This window comes from Exserohilum turcica (genome assembly GCF_000359705.1).
Source record: "Exserohilum turcica Et28A unplaced genomic scaffold SETTUscaffold_11, whole genome shotgun sequence".
NCBI classification, from domain to species: domain Eukaryota; kingdom Fungi; phylum Ascomycota; class Dothideomycetes; order Pleosporales; family Pleosporaceae; genus Exserohilum; species Exserohilum turcicum.
In genome coordinates this window covers 1,020,010-1,033,578 of record NW_007359926.1, presented here as the reverse complement: position 1 = coordinate 1,033,578, position 13,569 = coordinate 1,020,010, and the positions used below count along the sequence as shown (strand labels likewise).

Genomic DNA, 13,569 nt, shown 5'->3' with positions numbered 1-13,569 from the left:
TGAAGGTCGGCCAGAGCGAGGGGCGTCTTGTACGTGCTCTGGGAGGATCTTAAGAGGGAGAACGTTTGGCTCGAAACCAGCCTCAATAGCTCTACTATAGATACGATTGACCGTACGAGGATGAACATCAGTAAGTTCAGAGATCTGTGATGTAGACTTGCCAACAGAAGGTGACTTTAACGCCACAATTAAGGTGCGGGTGTAAGGATCAGTATTAGGAGACATTGTAACGATAGATACAGACAAATCGTACAGCTACTCAGCTCAAAGGTGGGAGTTGCGCCAAGAAGAGTTATGCCGAAGCGCCGAGATTAGCGTGGGACAAAACTTTTGTGAGGCACCTCCGTACCTCGAGAAGCTTTGCGAAGCCGTCCGTTCCTCTCCCGCTACAACGACAACCACGCACGCACGCACGCACGCACGCCTGCGCCGCCATTGTGTCCCGGGACAAGGCACGGCGACATCTAAGCAGGAAGATGCCAACGTGACAGCAAGTTCTTGGAATTTGATATAAAAAGCTGGTCTCTGTAATGCCGCCACCATGGTCTTTTATCCACCGCTTCCATAGGCAGTCTGCGCCCGCCATTCTCAATCCAAAAACATGGACGCGTACGTCACACAATCCCCCTATACACACATATACACATACACACACACACACACATATACACGGATACAATCAATTAACTGGCTCCGCGCGACAGAAAACACCATTCTAGTCGGGAAATTCTTCTTCGTGGGCCACATCGTCTTCACGTACATTGGGGGCGTGGGTTCCACAAGCGGGATATCCATGGTACCCACGATCCCGCACTCGTTCGGGTCGCACCCGTGGATTGTGTACTCGACGCTGCACCGGCGGGGCCGCGGGATCCAGGTCGGTGACGTGGTGACGTTTACGCATCCGCTGTTTCCGCAGGATAGCAGCTGCAAGCGCGTGGTGGGCATGCCGGGCGACTTTGTCAGCGTGGTGACGCCCGGTCGTACCGACGCGGATGTGGATGCTGTGGATGGCGAGGGCAAGTGGGCGAGCGTCAGGGAAGAGGTGGTTAGGGTGCCTGAGGGGCATTGCTGGGTTCAGGGCGATAACCTCGAGTGGAGTAGGGATAGTAGGTTGTTTGGGCCGTTGCCGCTCGGCTTGGTCAGGTCAAAGGTGCTTGCGGTTATTCTGCCGTTTAGCGAGGCGAAATGGGTGGGGAGTAAGGTTGATGTTGTCGAGGCTCAGGGAGGGGAGAGAGACTGGGTCGTCAAGCCATGATATGTCTGTTGTTGTTGTTGTTGTTGTTGTCTAGCATGTAGAGTTTAGTTACCTTTGGTCTGTAGCAGCAAGATAGGTCCAGATGCATCTTGACCTTGCTTCTGGAGAGCGGCACAGCCATGGGCTGCTGTGAATGCTGAACCTCATGCTGCAGCACCAAGTTGTCAAGCCATGCTAACAGATCAAGCAAACTATCATTTGCTATACAGATGAATTACAGAGACAGACCATCTGGCCACCTCTTAACACCAATATGTCTTAATATTGAACTGATAATAAGAAAAATAGATAAATCTAAAACTATACATACTAAAGTTATCACACTCAACTCATAAGACCTTGCCAGTAAACGCCAAAGTGATGCATTCGCCCCCGAGGTCTTGACTTTATTCTAAAAAGAAAAAGAAAGAAGAAGCTCTGGTCCCTCAATCCCAGCTCTTCTTCTCCACAGACGGCGTACCGAGCACACCGACGCCATCGCCCCTGCGTTTCCTCTTGCCGACGACATCAATGGCCCAGTCATATATTTGCCAGACCCAGCCGCCCGCGACCATGACACCGCTTACAACATTGACAAGCGTGACCAGCAGTTTCCAGAAGCCGCCGCTCTCCTCGACAATGGCCAGCATAATGGGTTCAATGTCGAATTTCACGAAAACACCGGGGACATACATCTCGGATACACTGTGAGATTGCGACGTGACGGCGTACTGGTTGGTCTTGATGGCGTGCGTCGTGTGGAAGATGTTGGAGGCAGGGTGGTCCTTTGTGGAGACGACGGATTCAAGCAAGGGCATGAGCGAGGGGTCGTCGGTGTAAATGGTTGGGACAATGGAGAGGTAGTATTGGAACTTGTAGAACTTGTCGTTGGGCGTCGGCGTCACGGCAATGGTCGAGTCGAGCGGGTTGGTGAGGGACGGGTAGTAAGGGCCAAACGACAGTTCGCGGATAATGTGGGAGAAGTTGAATGCTGTTGGTCGTCAGTAAACATGTTTGCGCTTCTTGAATATTTCAACTCACTAGAGTGGTCCAAATGTTCTCCAAACTCCATGTATCCATGCCCTCGTGCCGTAATGTGAAAGTCTCCCTGCACCTTGTTTCCCTCCAGACTGCCAAAGATTCTGCAACTATCCGGCAGGCCACGCAGTCTCGGTGTTTTGCTAAACTTCTTCCTTGTCGCCCTGCCCAATTGCTCATGCACGTCGAAAATCTCGTCATCGTCCGACCCTCCTTGTCCCGGCTCTTTGCCCAACTCATGGGTCCCCCTTTCCGTGTTCCTGCCAGTCCACTGCGCCCACGAGGTCGGGTCTTTGCGTAGAAGCTCGCCGGCTAGCGTGCGGTCGCCGGCCGCGTCTTGCATGTTGACGTGGAGGTCGGTACATCGCATGGCTACGATGATGTCGAGGTTTATTTGCATGTCGTGTGATACACCCTTCTCGACGGCGAAGGATTGCGTCGTTGTACCCGCATACCAGCGCGCAATTTCAGACCAGGCCAGGTAGAGGCAAGTGATGATGAGGGTTACCGTCCATGCAGAGGAATTGCGACCCTGGACGAGGTATGTCTTTTTGGTTTTGGCTGCGGTCATCTGTTAGTCCGGGTCCGGCCTTGAACTGAGTCGCATCGCTGAAGTCGGAACAATCGCCAGGGCTGCTCAGCATTGCCGTGGGTATAGCAATCCTCTCGCATGCATGCACGGCAGCAATACTTACGAAAAGCGTCGAAACTGGACACGATGCCCCCTTTGGACGGTCCAAACGCATCCTCATCATGCCCATGCTCCCCGAAACCGTTCATTTTGGGTGCTTTGTCGTGGCACTAGGGTACTGCAGCCCCAATCACGATTGCGCAGAAACAAAATGGGAGGGAAAATAAAACGTGGTGTGGACTAATGAGCGACGTTGACATAAGACAGTAAGCAGCGATGCGACGCGAAAGGCCACCTTGAGCTGCAGCAACGGTCCGCGTCCGTGCCCGCGGAAGAGACCCGTTTAGGTTTACCCCACTAACCCTCGGCCTAGTTGCAAGCGTGCCTTTACATACTTTGCTATGAGACATCACATCAACGCATCCATGGCTGAACGTCAACTACTCGTCATAGTAGTTTGGGGCTACTCGGTATTATACACACTGCTACATGAGCGCCTCATGCATCAAGATTAAGCAGTCGTCTCTCCCAGCTTGCTGAACTTGGTTTCACCACCCTGTGCCATGTCGGTCGTCTTGGGCTCAACACCAGGATTCGCAGCATTGATACCCTGCAGCTTGCGCTCTGCTAGCCTGCCGGGGTCATTCTCTGCGCCAATCTCGCCGAACTTGCGCTGTCCGTCCATGTTGGGGTCTTCGGTCAGATTGGCGCCCTTGGGCTGGAGCACGCTTGGGTCGATGTTTGTGCCGGGAACAGCAGTAGGTGCAGTGCCAGTGACGCTTGATGCCCCTCCAGAGCCATTTGAGGTACTACCCAGACCCTTACCGGAGTTCATAATCTTCTCCTCATCCCATCCTTGCTGAGCGTCCCTTGCCTCGGCATTAACAGCAGCATTGAGCTTGGTAGCGCTCGAGGTATCAGACGTGTTTGTAGTCGTCGAAGCAGACGGCTGTCCAGAAACACCTGCCTTTGGGTTGCCTTCACCAAAGGCACCAGAGCTCTTGAGGGACTCGCCTGCAAGAGAGTCGGAGATTACGGTGCCAACGGCCTCGTTGATAGGGACCTTGGACGCGGGATCGGTGGTAACCTGGAGATGGAGTCAGTCATATTATTGCAAATGAACCTCTAACGTGAAGTTTATACAAGACAAGATTCTGGGGTTACGGGCCTATACCTTCTGTCCTGCTGAAGTCGACATCTTGAGCTTTGGTTGTTGCTTTTCGTAGCGTCTGATTAGGTTTTCTGAGGTATTCCGGTATAGATAAATGTGCAGATGGTATATGAGGGCAAAAAAGAAAGTCTCCAAGCAGCTTAATGTATGTTGTTCAATCACTGTGACCCATTCATATGGCGTATGTTTGCGTATATGTGACGTCAAAAGCTGGAAGGATATCTCAGCCTTGACAGCTTAGATGTAGCTCGGTCCTACCAATGAAACAGGTGGGATGATTGTTTCCGGAGCACGGCAAGGAATCAATCAGATCGTATCAGACTTGGGCATTCATGCATACAATATCTTGTGGCAGGAATGGCGTCAGGGGTGGCTACTTTGACAAGCATCTAGAAGTATGTGTATGTGAACATGCTGGGTTAGCGAGGCGCAATTCCAGAACTTGACTTGACACACCTTGCTAGCAACGACTTACTCTCCGAGAAGCGCAATCATGTGCAGATACTACTTGATTCGCGAGATCGTGAAACCAGTCTCGCTGCATCTACTGCGACGGTTTGCAAAGTCAATCTTCTCGCTAAAAACATAGAGTTGAGTATACAAAAACATCAAAGTTGATACTTGCAACCACACATTGAAAATGTCAACGAGCAATGACACAACAAACATTCGAGACAAACTTCTTTCATCATTCATTCATTCATTCAATTCGTACATTGCTCATTACAATACTGCTCTTGCAGCCGACCTTCTGAACGCAGTGACAGCGGCCTTTTATGACACGAAATATTCCAGTCCACCATATTTCGGGTATCTCAATTACTTCCTCCTACCACAGTAATCTACTGCTTGATACCAGAGCTGGGGTCGTTCTTTGGGTATCCATAGTCCTTACCAGTCGTGTCGGCAAGGCCAGAGTGGTTCTTGGCCTCGCGGGAGACAGCGTCGTTGGGAATGCCACTGAGACCGTCCTTGGCCTCGCGGCCAGAAACACCGCCGGCACCAACAGCAGGCTCACGGATGGCACCACCACCAGAAGTGAAGCTGGCTTCTTGGCCGCCAGAGCCAACGTTGACAGTCCTAGCATCGGAAGAGTTGAAGTCGGAGGCGACTGGGGGCTGGTCGGGAAGAGGGAGGTTGGACTGGGCCTCGTTGACAGCCTGGGTGTTGCCCTTCATGTCGATCGTGGTGTTGGAATAGCCTTGCTGAGAAGAAACCATTTTGGTAGACGTCTTGTGCTGGATATGTTAGCTTCATGAATCGCGGAGTACAAGCAGGCAGGGGTCGCGTCTCGCGTCGGGAGAGCGCAGACTTGAAACCTTCCACTGCCTGCCCCATAGATTTATACCTACTTTATGGGTATGAAAGGGAAGTTAAGAGTGTGAAGAGTCTGAGTTTCGTGCTGGAAATGCGATTGAAGTTGTAGATGTGATGCTGGAAGGGAAGGTGTGTTCAGGCGTGTGTGGTTTTATTATGGTAGCGGGGAGCCCACGGCCCACCATGACGCAGCACTGATGCAATTGCCCATGGCAGATTCCCACCCCAGCAGAGTGGGTTTGTTCGCATCATCGGATGGTCTTTTACTGATTCCGTTTAGCGCTTGTGTCCGTGCTTCGGCGGGGGCGAGCTGCTGCTTTGGAAAGTGTCGCATGTTGGTCGTGGTTGGGGTTAGCAGAGCCGTGAAGCTAGAATAGGAAGACGCAAGCATCACGAGTTACGTACAGCACGTGCAAACGTCTTTCATGATAGATGGACGGGGAGATGATGTAAACAATCATTGGAAAAAGATACGATGCTCTAACAAAACGAGCGCCCATTTCTCCCTACATTCTTGCCAACCACCTTTCTACCACTGTCCATTCGCAGGACAAGACCAGTCTACACCTAGTAGCAAAGCAAACGAAGGAGCCATCAAAAAACCAGCTAGGAGCAATGACCAAGTGGAGAAGATGAGGTGTAGAGCCCAGACCAATAGCATGACAGGGATGGTGCCAGCCATCGGGCGGACATGGCGAACGGACACATTGGCTGAGTCTAACGCGACCACGACAGGATTTTCTGATGCCTGTTCCACCCGTGGATCCTCACGCAATGGTTCCCCGCATCCGAGTCCTGATGAGCACGTAACTCATGTGTGACGTAACTGAGTTTGTTCAAGGGATCGATGCCCAGTTGCACATGAACCAGTCTTGGAAGCGTGTCACGTGTATGTCTGGAAAGACAGAGTTGAGGTACGCGGGTACTGCAAAGTCGTAGCGTCCTTCTGCTGTCGCAAGGAGCGGAGCGAGTCGTCTTTGCTCAGCTATGTTTCCTTCCAGCTGTGCCATGGTCATGCGATATTCAAGGTCTGCGATGCAAGTCAGTGTATGAATCGACGAGTGGGAAAGGGAGCACGCACTCGCAGGCGCTTGGTAGTCAATACTAATCCAAGCACGATCTGTTGAAAGTCAGTCAATCAGTCTATTCACAGTTGACGGGGCACAGCATACTCCTGCACGCTCTGATGGTCTCTACAAGCCTGCTCACAGTCATGCGCTCGCCGCACATGCTCATCTCGGGAGCCCAGTTGGGCATGTCAAGGGCTCGAACTACGAACCGTGCCACATCATATGCAGACGTCAAACACAGCGACGAGAGGTTGTTTGCAGCGTCGTAGATTGGCGCCATCGAAGTCATCTGGCGGGGATTGGCAATGAAGTCTCCTTCGTTGGCATAGCCTGTGCTGGCGCCCATGCGATGAGACATCATCCCATTGACCGAGAATCTTTCATATAGAATACCGCATACAAATACGGTATGCTGAATATTGCCACTGTAGTGCTTCAGCAAAGCCAGAGCCGCGTTCTGTCCACGATCGAGTAGTTCGCTCTGGCTTCGCAACCCGGGCTGGCCTTGGAACTCGGCAGGTGCAAAGCGTCGCACGCGACATTGTACGGCTGCTTCAATGAGTCGAAGCTGGGGATTGCCCAGTACCGTGGAGATGACCGTGTCAACGCCCATCAAGGCATGCTGAAGGGAGGCAGGGCTGTTGTAGTCTACGGTCTGACAGTTGTACCCGGATGCTATGAGGCTTGTCTGGTGCTGAGCAGAGTTAGTTTGATCAACTACACTAAATTCAGATGCTGAATTGTCACCGAGCACGAACAGTTCTGGAGAGAATGACCAACTGGTGGCTGGTCGAGTTGTTAATCTCCTGAGCTATCAGGAGTGCTAGGCCACAGGTACCTGGTGTTTGTATCGATATCAGTGGATGCCTGTAATCTACCAGTTGTCATATTACCTGCTATGGCAACACGCATGTTGCCCGGCATTGCTGTTGGGGTTTGTTTTGGAACTCTTGATTCTGGCGATTATGAAAGATGAAGATGGAATCTGGCTCTACCTTTTCTACTCGTAAAACTGAGACTCATATTAACATGTCTGTTTGCCTTTTTTCACATTACCGCATACTGAAGTCCGTGAGTCACAGGGGTCTTTCTGATCTGGTGAGTAAGGTGAAGGCATGCAGCCATGGCAGTCGGCCTAAGGCGCACGAATACCAAGTTAACGGCAGTAGACGTTCGAAAAATACCTAAATTACATGCTTCCCGGGTCTAATGTGCTTGCCATGATCCGTTCAAGTGTAAAATAAGTGGCGAAAGGTCTGCTGTGTGATGTAAAATAGCTAGCTTGGCTTGAAGAGATGTTAGGGGAGGAGAGCAACTGCCACCATCTCATGTAACGTTCAAGGATGTCCGGAAGTGGGTGTGACAAGATTGGGTGAAGGCTGATGACAGACCACTTGTTGATACCGTTGCCTGCTTCGAAACACTGCTCGGTCGTGGGCGGGACGCTCCAGCTGGGGTAAAGGGGCCAAAATGCCGGCATCCCGTTGTCATGGGAATTTCTGTGGCCCCTAGCTCAAGGTTGGATGGAGAAGCACATGAAAGGTGAGCGTGGGGGGTAAATTTTCAATCCTGGGCCAAGTGCCCAAGCTCTCTATTGTTTACCATGGCCCCGGAAACGAGATCGAAGGGCGGAGATGTGGTGGCTTCCGCAAATGAGCGCCCAACAGACGTGTGGTTGTGCATGGCCGTATGCTGCTGACTTGTATGCTAGTAAAGGGCGTACCAATGGGACAGTGAATAGCAATTTAGTTACGGCACTCTAGTTGGATGAGAGCAGGGTGATGGTGGAAGACTTCTCCGACGCGCGAGATCAACACCGATCAAGGAAAGAGGTTACGCAGCGACAAATTGGCAAGGCGGAAACGCTGCTGCATCGCAGTGGCAATTGGAGAAGACTGCGGTTCTTGGAGGCTCTCCCGTCCATGGGCTCGGCTAAGGTATTCTTTGGAGGCGGGGATTGGCGCGGGAGGGATGGATTCGCCAATCATTGACGAGCAGAAGGAACCAGGACTGCTTCGGAAGACGACAGGATAGGGAAATGGGGCCCAAACTAGTGCAGCATCTAGAATGGTGCGAAAAGGGATACAGCCACCAAAAGTCAGGACGAGGGCATTGCATGTGGTAGGCGTATGAGGGTAAGCCGGGTTACAAATCTTTTTGGCGTGTGTCGTCGTGGGGTCGGGACGCTAGTAGTGCAGCGACTGCTAGCCAAACTTGTGGGCGGGGATTTGGCACTGGCACCATGCGCAAGGCAGAAAGAGCACGCTTCTGACTGAAGAACAGTAAGTGTGGACATGACGGAGGCACCGACTGCTAGGCCTTGGGCCTTCTGCCTTGAGTCAGCAGCTCTCTTGACCGGTACAGGTGGGGTAGTAGGACAAGGAGATAGCAAGGGCGCCGATAGACCCTGGTGTATGCAAAAGGTCATATGGTGGGCGAGGAGTGGTCTTGGGCTGCGCGTGCTGGTGAACATGGTGAGGTGGAGTAGTGCGGAAGTGGTCGCTGCCTAGATGAAGAAGCACCGAAGGGTTAGTCGCATGACGGAGCATCGGAGAAAGCCGATGGTAGAGAGGTTGTGTAGCGTGTGTGCGTGTGTGTGTGCGTGTGTGTGGGTGGCAGAGGGAAAGTGCTGGTACACGTCCAGAGCATGGGTGGCGGGCCATGCTTGACCGGGTTAGCTCGTCACGTGCCGACGCGTTTAATGGGCACTTGGGAAGCGGGCAGTGGTGGCCGTGAAAGGCTTGCAGCGGCTTGGGACTCGGCACGTGACTTGCTGCGCAGCCAGCCCCTTTGCGCAGACAGACCGGGCGCGCGTGTGGAGAATTAATCAGTGTCGCCATGGACTCATCTGTCGTGAGATGATGCTTGGACATGCGGGATTACTGGTGCTGGGGGTGAGATGGGATCAGCCTGGGAACGGCGGCAAAAGCAACGCTCCGCTCCCGCCCTGGATGCGCTTCTCGCATGCCGCAAGACAGCGCAACGAGCGCTGCACACAAGACGCAGCGACGCGTCGCGACGATACATGTCGCGACACGCCGTCTGGCACGGATACAGGCCCATGGGGCGCCGTCTGGGGAGGGAATTGGCACCGTGGGCAGTCGTGTGGGCGTGCACAGACGGCGTGTTCACTTGCTGCTGCACGACATAACCCAGGCAAGCGCTCGGCTCGGGCCCAATCTGATACGTACGCGACCGACGACGCGCCTCACACTACTTGCCCTTTCCTGCCACCATATTGACCGCGCGCGTGCTTCTCTCTACACCCTCTGCACATGTCCCACGCCTCTTGATCTCACACACTCCCCCAACCGGCGCCGCCCTCGCATCCATGGCCCTCTCATCGCCTCTCCCTGCCTTCTCGTCGCCTGCGTCATCGCGTCTGCCGCCGGCCAGACGCGCAAGTTTCAGTGGCCAATTAGCCTTTCTCGTCCATTCGCAGGAAAGCGTCGCAAACCACATGCCGCCCGACGTGGACAACAAGGCTCTCGCGCGCCAGAAGCGAAGACGCACAAGGTACGTGGTCAATTCCTCAAACGGCTCTGCTTCCATCTGCTCGTGACCCATGTTGGACGCGCGCTGGTTCGTGCGCGACCTCCCGCCGGGAGCTATTCGGCCTACTACCCCGCGGGCAAGCGACCCTCCACCACCCCATCGCCGCTGACCACGACACACTGCAGCAAGGAAGACGAGGACGTGCTCAAGTCCGAGTATCTCAAGAACCCCAAGCCCTCCAAGGCTGCACGCCTGGAAATCGTCCGCAAGGTCGCGCTTGGCGAGAAGGAAGTTCAGGTACGCTGCACATCGCTCCACGTCACGAGCGTGCGCGCCCTCATGCTAACCCGCTCCCTTAGATTTGGTTCCAAAGTAAGTCCTCTCGGCCTTGTCGTCCTGCTTCAGCTGGGGCTTTCAGCTCGCAGCGCATCGCATTTTGGTTCTCTACGCGATCCCTGCCTTGGGCTGCAACACGTCCTGATCACGCATTGCCTTAGATAAACGCCAAAACGACCGCCGTCGCTCGCGGCCTCTCGAACCCTCGTCGACTGCATCCTTCATGTCTTCGTCGTCTACCATGTCGGACCCGCCCACCGAGGACGACGTCGTGGCCGTTTCACGTCGTATCGATAACGACCCGGACCCCAAGCATTCGGACGAGTGCCCAAAGTCCGATCCGCCAGAGCAGCCTGCAACGCCCGAACTAACCTCAGATGAGACCATCCCAGAACCGCGCACCATTGACACGGCTGTCTCTGCACCTGCCGAATCCGACCACGCGAACGAAGCAGCCGTAGAGCCCTCAACCGAGGCCCAGGCTGAGACAGCCCCTGTCGAGGTTACCGACTCCCAGCAAGCTGTGCCATGCTCCCAGGGTGCTGCGCAAGCACGCACATCATGGATTTCGAACCGTCGCAGTGCCTCCTTCGTCCGATGTCTTGAAGATTACGCTCCCGAGGTTATCACCTTCCCCAATGCTCCGTCCAGGCCCTCGGAATCGCCCAAAGCCCCGGCAAAGACGCCGTCGCGACCACTGAAACGCACCCACTCGTTTATGCGCTTGTCCACGACCGAGGATGGCACCGCACGCATCGTCACTGATCTCGACAAGACACCCTCGCCGCCCAAGTCGAAGAAGACGCCGTCATCGTTTTCCCGCGCTGCAGCTGGCCTCCGACGAAGCTACAGCGCAGCAGGCTTGAACGATAGGTTGGCTGCTGCGGCACGGGGAGAGCCAAGCCCAAAGATACCAAGGACAGCATCGAGTATCGGAAGGAGTAGGGACTCGCGCGCGTGGGAGTTTTGGTGTGACCCGGAGACTCGGTCTACGACGAGCCTGACCGCGCGTGCGGAACAAGAAGAGAGTGGAAGTGCAGCTGACGCGATAGGGATACTTCGTGCGAATCGACGGATACTCGCCCAAAACCAAGCGCGCCAGAACAGCAGCCCGCTCATGGCGCGTTATAGCTCGCATAAGGTGCTTGGCAGTCCGCTAGTCAAGAAGTCTCGCGGCCCCATGCAACGTGCTTCTACCATTAACGGCCGATTCTCAAATACCGACTACTCCGACTACAAAAAGGGTGGTGATGGTACCGAGTCAGACGACCTTCCACCGACGGAGAGCGACAAGGAGAACTGGGAACCTGGCGCGACCAAGTCGGTGCGTCGAGATCGGCATGTTGCAGCGACGCCTCCAGCTTCGCGAGGTGCGCGTCAGATACTGGGGGAGAATATAGAGTTGATGGCGCAGGCGGCGAGCCTTGGTGCACTGCTAGCCAAGGACAAACGGAGGAGCAGCAAGTGTATAATAGACCCAGAGCAAGATGAAGAACTGCGACAGTTCATGGGCGGCGATGGTGCAAGTGGACGTTCGAGTATAAACTCGGCGGAAGAGGCCGGGTGCGTCGAGGGATTGTTGAAGCTGAGCCAGGGCCAGTGGAGGTGATTGGGCTCAAGGCATCCATGGACTAACACTAGTCATATCATCCTTTACTATGTCTTCTTTGTACATATAGCGCTCATTTTGTGGTGTTTGGACCAACAGGACGAGCGCGAGCTCATGACCAAAAAAGGTCGGCGGTGTTTTGTGACTTTTGGGCATAGATGCTAGCGGCTGGCATGTTGATACCATTTGGAAATTTAGATGTTCGATAAGGTATGTCTTTATAGTGCTGAGTGAGTGATTGTAATATTGTTGTGGTGACATTTATTAGTAAAAGAAAAGAAAAAAGGTACCCCCCCTGTGGAATGAGAAACTCAGTAGCCTAGCAAAATAACAACAGGTAAAGCGACGACACACACCAGAACCTATAAAGACTGGCCGGACGCCCCAATTCATCGCTTGTATACATCCTACAAGACCTCATATCTTGCCAAGTGACCAACACGACGCTGTGATCCATGCACCCCCCCTTTCCACTCTTCCACTTTTCCACTTTTCCATCCTAGCACTAGTATGTAGTATCTTACACTCTGCACATACACATACACATACACATAGACCTGCATATGCTACATAGATGCGCAGCAAAACGCATCATCCTAGACGTACCAAGAGAAAAGCGCATAAAAAGCAAAAGAAGAAGAATGAAAGATAAGGGGAAAGGGGGAAAGGGGGAAAGGGGGAGGGTTAGCATTGAGTCTGGAGCCAGTAGGTGTACTGTATGTAGAGAGAAAAATGAGGGTAGATGGTAGGCAACCTTGGGTGTGGAAAAGAAAAAGAAGGGAAAAGGGGACCGGGGGGGGGATACTGTGCTTGTGCTTGTGCTTGCAGGGATGGATGGAGGGATGGAAGGCAAGGGCAAGGGTAAGGGTGAGGGGGGGGATAAAAAGAAAAGAAAAGAGTGGGGTACATCAAACCACATACATAGCTGCACAAATACCCCTGGTTAAGTAAAATAAATGTATTATCTGCTTCACTACATAGTCGATGTGTATATTCTGCAGCTTGTATTTAGGCATCACTACTTGTAGAAACGAGAGAGAGAGAGAATAAGAATTACTACATACACTAATCAAGTATCACTGTCTCTACATACACACGAATAGAATGACCGCTCGGGAATAAGCTAGAAGAGTGTATAGTGTGTTGTATTCTGTCATGTCATGTCGTGGGTATGAACATGGGCATTTTGCAAGTGTGTAGGCGTATACGTGGCGAAATCTACCAAAAAAAAAGACAAGAAAAGTTGGGAAAAAGAGTGAGATTATGAAGAAGAAGAAGAAGAAGAAGAAGAAGAAGAAAAAGGTAAAAAAAAGAGCTTACACACATCATGACTGTACATGTAATGACATGATATGATATGATAGAACCATAGTGATAGTGATGGAATAAAAAAAAAGGGGGTCTAAATGACGATGGTAAAAAAGGAAGACCCCATTTTCAGCAAAAGAAAAAGATAGGAGAAAGAAGAAGCAAGAACGTGGGAAAAAGAGATATAAATGTGTGTGCATGTGTGGAAAAGGGGACCAGGGGTACGTGTGCAAGTAGGTTGTAGGGAGAGAGAGAGAGAGAGAGAGAGAGAGAGAGAGAAAGAACACATTATTTTTTTTCCTGTTTTACATATTCTCTTTGTCCCACATTGGGGGAAAGATAACAGTGAAATGATTC

At 52.7% G+C, this 13,569-nt stretch overlaps 6 protein-coding genes across 6 annotated transcripts; 2 read left to right on the top strand and 4 right to left on the bottom strand.

The window, feature by feature from the left end:
* The first annotated feature begins 383 nt into the window (after window positions 1–383).
* Window positions 384–1,309, top strand: SETTUDRAFT_126238 (uncharacterized protein). Its single transcript, XM_008023978.1, has 2 exons — window positions 384–609; window positions 705–1,309. The coding sequence occupies exons 1-2, from the start codon at window positions 531–533 to the stop codon at window positions 1,256–1,258; spliced, it is 633 nt and encodes a 210-aa protein (XP_008022169.1). The 5' UTR covers window positions 384–530; the 3' UTR covers window positions 1,259–1,309.
* Window positions 1,310–1,540: 231 nt separating this feature from the next.
* Window positions 1,541–3,088, bottom strand: SETTUDRAFT_175370 (uncharacterized protein). The gene is made up of 3 exons (XM_008023977.1): window positions 2,971–3,088; window positions 2,279–2,836; window positions 1,541–2,228 (listed from the first exon to the last, which is right to left on the bottom strand). Exons 1-3 carry the CDS (start codon window positions 3,053–3,055, stop codon window positions 1,684–1,686), a joined length of 1,188 nt encoding a protein of 395 aa, XP_008022168.1. The 5' UTR covers window positions 3,056–3,088; the 3' UTR covers window positions 1,541–1,683.
* A 284-nt stretch (window positions 3,089–3,372) lies between these two features.
* SETTUDRAFT_167187 (uncharacterized protein) lies at window positions 3,373–4,160 on the bottom strand. Its single transcript, XM_008023976.1, has 2 exons — window positions 4,081–4,160; window positions 3,373–3,993 (listed from the first exon to the last, which is right to left on the bottom strand). The coding sequence occupies exons 1-2, from the start codon at window positions 4,102–4,104 to the stop codon at window positions 3,418–3,420; spliced, it is 600 nt and encodes a 199-aa protein (XP_008022167.1). The 5' UTR covers window positions 4,105–4,160; the 3' UTR covers window positions 3,373–3,417.
* Window positions 4,161–4,751: 591 nt separating this feature from the next.
* On the bottom strand, window positions 4,752–5,462 carry SETTUDRAFT_167186 (uncharacterized protein). The gene is made up of 2 exons (XM_008023975.1): window positions 5,430–5,462; window positions 4,752–5,315 (listed from the first exon to the last, which is right to left on the bottom strand). The coding sequence occupies exon 2, from the start codon at window positions 5,295–5,297 to the stop codon at window positions 4,920–4,922; it is 378 nt and encodes a 125-aa protein (XP_008022166.1). The 5' UTR covers window positions 5,298–5,315; window positions 5,430–5,462; the 3' UTR covers window positions 4,752–4,919.
* Window positions 5,463–5,842: 380 nt separating this feature from the next.
* On the bottom strand, window positions 5,843–7,656 carry SETTUDRAFT_167185 (uncharacterized protein). Its single transcript, XM_008023974.1, has 5 exons — window positions 7,358–7,656; window positions 7,223–7,302; window positions 6,567–7,158; window positions 6,476–6,514; window positions 5,843–6,424 (listed from the first exon to the last, which is right to left on the bottom strand). The coding sequence occupies exons 1-5, from the start codon at window positions 7,374–7,376 to the stop codon at window positions 6,231–6,233; spliced, it is 924 nt and encodes a 307-aa protein (XP_008022165.1). The 5' UTR covers window positions 7,377–7,656; the 3' UTR covers window positions 5,843–6,230.
* Window positions 7,657–9,924: 2,268 nt separating this feature from the next.
* On the top strand, window positions 9,925–12,079 carry SETTUDRAFT_126230 (uncharacterized protein; the record flags this gene model as incomplete). The annotated part of the gene is made up of 4 exons (XM_008023973.1): window positions 9,925–9,980; window positions 10,145–10,256; window positions 10,319–10,331; window positions 10,457–12,079. The coding sequence occupies 4 exons, from the start codon at window positions 9,925–9,927 to the stop codon at window positions 11,902–11,904; spliced, it is 1,629 nt and encodes a 542-aa protein (XP_008022164.1). The 3' UTR covers window positions 11,905–12,079.
* Window positions 12,080–13,569: the final 1,490 nt, after the last annotated feature.

Excerpts from the sequence above, each read along its gene's own strand:
- SETTUDRAFT_126238 (XM_008023978.1), top strand. The coding sequence starts at position 531 with ATGCCGCCACCATGGTCTTTTATCCACCGCTTCCATAGGCAGTCTGCG. Across the intron at positions 610-704 it reads CAATCCAAAAACATGGACGC|AAAACACCATTCTAGTCGGG; the intron begins GTACGTCACACA and ends TCCGCGCGACAG.
- SETTUDRAFT_167185 (XM_008023974.1), bottom strand. Across the intron at positions 7,159-7,222 it reads TGGTCATTCTCTCCAGAACT|CACCAGACAAGCCTCATAGC; the intron begins GTTCGTGCTCGG and ends AACTCTGCTCAG. Across the intron at positions 6,515-6,566 it reads GACCATCAGAGCGTGCAGGA|ATCGTGCTTGGATTAGTATT; the intron begins GTATGCTGTGCC and ends GACTTTCAACAG.
- SETTUDRAFT_167186 (XM_008023975.1), bottom strand. The coding sequence starts at position 5,297 with ATGGTTTCTTCTCAGCAAGGCTATTCCAACACCACGATCGACATGAAG.
- SETTUDRAFT_167187 (XM_008023976.1), bottom strand. The coding sequence starts at position 4,104 with ATGTCGACTTCAGCAGGACAGAAG. Across the intron at positions 3,994-4,080 it reads CGACTTCAGCAGGACAGAAG|GTTACCACCGATCCCGCGTC; the intron begins GTATAGGCCCGT and ends CTCCATCTCCAG.
- SETTUDRAFT_175370 (XM_008023977.1), bottom strand. The coding sequence starts at position 3,055 with ATGAACGGTTTCGGGGAGCATGGGCATGATGAGGATGCGTTTGGACCG. Across the intron at positions 2,837-2,970 it reads GTCCAGTTTCGACGCTTTTC|CCAAAACCAAAAAGACATAC; the intron begins GTAAGTATTGCT and ends AGATGACCGCAG. Across the intron at positions 2,229-2,278 it reads AGAACATTTGGACCACTCTA|CATTCAACTTCTCCCACATT; the intron begins GTGAGTTGAAAT and ends GACGACCAACAG.